The sequence below is a fragment of the Lepidothrix coronata genome, unplaced genomic scaffold, assembly GCF_001604755.1.
Source record: "Lepidothrix coronata isolate B3197 unplaced genomic scaffold, Lepidothrix_coronata-1.0 Scaffold305, whole genome shotgun sequence".
Taxonomy (NCBI): domain Eukaryota; kingdom Metazoa; phylum Chordata; class Aves; order Passeriformes; family Pipridae; genus Lepidothrix; species Lepidothrix coronata.
In genome coordinates this window covers 743,857-748,287 of record NW_016690485.1, presented here as the reverse complement: position 1 = coordinate 748,287, position 4,431 = coordinate 743,857, and the positions used below count along the sequence as shown (strand labels likewise).

The 4,431-nt window shown below is 56.1% G+C and overlaps 2 protein-coding genes across 2 annotated transcripts in view; one reads left to right on the top strand and one right to left on the bottom strand.

The window, feature by feature from the left end:
- LOC108508623 (cytochrome b-c1 complex subunit 9) overlaps positions 1-780 on the top strand; it is a 2,014-nt gene extending 1,234 nt beyond the window's left edge. The window contains exon 2 of the mRNA XM_017837539.1: positions 541-780. Within this exon, the coding sequence (XP_017693028.1) occupies positions 541-579 (39 nt within the window). The 3' untranslated portion in view covers positions 580-780. The remainder of the gene's footprint in view (positions 1-540) is intronic.
- A 2,613-nt stretch (positions 781-3,393) lies between these two features.
- The window catches only part of ASCC2 (activating signal cointegrator 1 complex subunit 2), a 17,526-nt gene continuing 16,488 nt past the window's right edge, over positions 3,394-4,431 (bottom strand). Inside the window, exon 13 of the mRNA XM_017837543.1 lies at positions 3,394-4,042. Within this exon, the coding sequence (XP_017693032.1) occupies positions 3,874-4,042 (169 nt within the window). The 3' untranslated portion in view covers positions 3,394-3,873. The remainder of the gene's footprint in view (positions 4,043-4,431) is intronic.

Below are 4,431 nucleotides of genomic sequence, written 5' to 3'. Positions count from 1 at the left end.
CCTTTGACCTGAAGGAGGGCAGGGTTAGATGGGATATTGGGAAGGAATTCCTGGCTGTGAGGGTGGGGAGGCCCTGGCCCAGGTTGCCCAGAGAAGCTGTGGCTGCCCCTGGATCCCTGGAAGTGTCCAAGGCCAGGTTGGACGGGGCTTGGAGCAACCTGGGCTAGTGGGAGGTGTCCCTGCCCATGGTGGGGGGTGGGACTGGATGGGCTTTAAGGTCCCTTCCAAACCATTCCAGGGTTCTGTGACTAGGATTGTTCTGTTCCCATAGCTCCAGGAGCAGAACTGCTCTCTGGTCTGGGTGGGAATTCAAGGCAGGGTGACTGGGATACTCCAATCCAGAGCAGGGGGAAAGGGATGTTCTACAGCTTCCTCCCTGTCCAGACTAAAAGCCAGGAGCGCCCTGTGACCCTCACATCCAGTCCAGGGCTCCCTCACCACCTCCCCAGGCAGGGTGACTATGAAACATAAACTCTAAAATAGCATTTTAGAGTGAAATGTTATCCCAGCACCTCTGAAAAGCCTTTGTTTTGCACCCAGAAACTGTGGAAACACATCAAGCACAAGTATGAGAACTGAGCAGCTCAGCAGCAGGAGCCAGGAAGGAGCAGGGAAGGATTTGGCCTCCTGAAACTGGGAATGGATTCCTGATGGAACAACTCCAAGCCAGAGTGTATCAGCCCCCCACTGAGCTGATGTGAGGCAGGATGGACTCAGGGGTGCTGCTGCTGCTGTTCTTGACTCACGGTGTTCAAATAAAACTCTGGTCCTTGTCTCGTGTGTGTGTGTTCACCTCACCCATCCTTTGGCTTCCTTGGGGCTCCTCCTTCTCCAGGAGATGGAGAGTGGTTCAGTGCAGCCCCACTCCTGAGTTCCAAGGCATTGGAAGGAATCACAACCTCCTAAAAATGGTTGGAAAGGCTTGGAAGCACTTACAGAGCTGTGGTTTAGTGACAACCCTTGGCCTCTGCCTGAGGAGCACCTGGAGAACCTTGTCTTTCTTCTGGCCTGTTCACAGAGAAGGGGCTTAAAATCATTTACATCATCTGTGGTAGGTCCTGTACAGGGCTGGGGGAGGTTCCTGGCCCCTCTCCCTGCACTAACAGTGGTAAATCTGCCCAGCACTGGCCCCCTGAGCTCTGAGCAGGCTGAGTGTGCCCAGCACTGCTGGGCTGAAAATGGGGGGGTGGGGGGTGGTCCAAAACCTCCTCAAAGGGGATGTGGATCCGTTCCCTGATTATTTCTGTGCCTTCTGGCTCTTCGGATGGCTTGAGGGGCAGAAGTCCTGTAGGTTTGTGTGGTACCACCAGCCTGCCCCCACCCTGGGATCCGAGGGGAGCTGCTGGCAAGGGAGAGGAATTGGTCTGTTCCCCCCCAGCAGCTCGATCAGGGGAGTCATGGAATGGTTGGGATGGGAAGGGACCTTAAAGATGATCCAGTTCCATCTCCCTGCCCTGGGCAGAGCCATTCCCTCCTCAGCAGCCTCACTGAGGAGCCCAGCCCTGACTCTGACTCTGTCAAACACCTCTCTATTCCCAGGAAGGGATGTTTGGGTACTGTTTGGGGTAACGATCCAGTTAATCACTCAGCTCTCTTGGGAGATCTGGCTCACTGATTCCTGCTCTTCTCCCTTCCCCAGCCCAGCAGCCACATCTCTCCCTCTTCCCTCCGTTTTCCCTAATCAGGAGGAATTTTAGCCACAACTGGGGCAGAGCCCGTTAGAGCCAGTGCTGGGGGCAGCAGCTTTATTGGCTTTGCAAATGGGCACCGGGGGGAAACATTTACTCTTAACACACTTAAAAAACATCGTGTTTTTAGAGCAAAACCCAACCCCAGCTGTGCCAGTCCCAGCTGTGCTCTCTGGAGCAAGGGGAAGGTTTCAGCGTTCCTGGGACAGCCCCAGCCCGTGGTGCCAGCTGGCTCTGCAGTGCTGCTGCTCCACGCTGAGCAGCTCAGAGAGAGGTGCAGCTTCTGAGCAGCGGGAACCAAAGCTGAATGCAGGATGAGGGGGAGACAGCACTGCAGTGGGCAGCAGGGAGGGGCTGAGCCCCGAGCCCAGAGAGCAGGAGCTGCAGGAGAGCAGAGTTACCCTAGCAGGGGATTGCCCTGGACACAGGATTTGGGGACAGTGGTGAGTGCAATTCCGTTTTTCCTCTGCCGGTCATCAGGAGGTTTGAGAGAAAAATCTCAGAGCACTCAGGACTTCACCTCCTGTTGTGGCAGTGGCAGTTCTGCTGCATTTGTACTGCTCTGCCAACAGCCCCACAGCAGCTCTAGTCACACCCCTTGGAGTTAAACCAGGCACCAAGGTCTGTCTAGAGACCTTACTGCCACCTTACTACCACTTTACTACCACCCTGCTCCTGCTGCAGCTCTGGGATTACCCTGGATCATCACCCCCTGCTCATTTTCTCAGCGTGGGGGGTGACAGCCACAGGCACCTCTGCAGTTCTAGAAAATACAGGGTGGTGGAAGATGCCACTCAGGGCAGATAAACCAAGTCAATTAATAAAGCAAAGGCTAATTGGTTGCCAGGAAGTTCATCTCCATGATAAAGACAGCACTCCAAAACATCCCAACGCTCCATGACAACTGGAACAACTTTATCACCAGCTGAATCGGGGATGCCCAGGTAGAGTTGCAGCCACTGCTGTGGCATCTGAGCACCTCACACACAGGTCACCTGGTGATTTCTGTGTCTCCCTGCCCAGGGAACAACTCCCTGACAAAATCCAGCCCTCGGGAGGAGCCCCTCAGCAAGTCACTCTCAGCTCCCAGCCTTGCCCCAGCAAAGGGTGGTGGGGGCAGTTCTGCCTCACGGGGTGGGACGGGGGGTTACTGAGGAAGCAGCTCCCGGGGACTCCAACCTGCTGCCTTCAGCCTGGATTCCACACCACTGGCATCCTGCTTAGCATTAGATCCTCATTCTCCAGCATCTTTTGTCTCCGTGGCTTTGGGTAAATCTCATTACACTGAACCTACACAGAGCAGGGAGAGAATTTCCCCACCTGCAGATCCAGCACTGAGAGGCCTGTGGAGGTTCCTCTGAGTTACAGATCAATCCTGTCTGTGAGAGCCTAAAACACCACCTGAAACATCTCAATCATTTATTTGCCATGGTCTGTTTTCACAGGCCTCACTCAAGGGACAGAAATCTATGGCAAGGTCTTATTCCCCTCAACTCCTGTGGGTCTGTCAGCAGTAGGAACAGCCTGAGCAGTTCCCTGCCAGCATGGAGCCATGCCAGGGAGGGCTAGGTTGGATCTCAGGCAAAGGTTCTCCCCCTGGAGGGTGGTTGGGCACTGACCAGGCTCCCCAGGGCAGTGGGCACAGCCCCAAGGCTGCCAGAGCTCCAGGAGGGTTTGGACAATGCTCTGAGGGACAGGGGGGAATTGTTGGGGTGTCTGTGCAGGGACAGGAGCTGGACTGGATGGCCCTTGTGGGTCCCTTCCTTGGGATATTCTATGATTCCAGTTCAGGATAAGGCATTTCAGTGGAGCAGAGAGCTGGGGGCTGTCCCAGGGAGGCCACGGAGCCCCCGGGAGCACCAGGGAGGGCACAGGGATCAGTATGAAAATAAAACTCTGCGAATTATAAATAGTACAAAAGGGAAGGAGGGGCTGGTGCAGCCTGTCCGGTGTATTGGGTGCAGCCACCAGCACACACGTGTGTGTCTGTGAACTGAGGAGACTCAGGGCCTGCTCCTTCCCGGGAACAGGCAGCGCTCCCACAGGGAACGCCGCTCCACGCGAGCTGCAGTGCCAGGTGTTGAACCAGGACATCCAGCCCCCTGAGCACAGGGAATGCCGAGGACACTGAGCCAAACTCCCGAGCAGGAGGCTGGGGACGGTGCCACCCCCGGCCAGGAGTCCCTCAGGAGGGGATCATGCCCTTGCTGCGCTTCCTGTCGGCCATGGCCCGACGGTTGTGGTTGGCCCTGGTGCTTTTGTTCGCCTCCTTCTTCCTCCGCTCCTGCACCGTCTCCCGGTTCTGCCCGTGGCCCTTGGCATTCCCAACAACGGCAGAGCTGTCATGCTTGTACCTGCAGGACACAGGAAAGGACATCACAACGAGCACATGGCACAGCTGGGGACAGAATCCCACACCCCCAAAACACCCAGTGATGAGGAGTTCAGCCCTCAGGCCTTGACTCGTCCCAGGGATCCACAACAGCCCAGGATCAGCATCAGCCACACCACAACTGTGTCCTTCGACACACTGAGAGCTGAACACAGCTCTTAAACTGCCCCAAATCCCTGCAGGAGCTGTTGGAGCTCTGGAAGCTGTGCTCTCCAAGATCCTGCCTTGCAAAGGGTTCTGCTGCTTGTGATAAAGGGCCTGGAATGACAGGACAAGGGGGAATGGCTCCCACTGCCAGAGGGCAGGGATAGATGGGAGATTGGGAAGGAATTCCTGGCTGTGAGGGTGGGG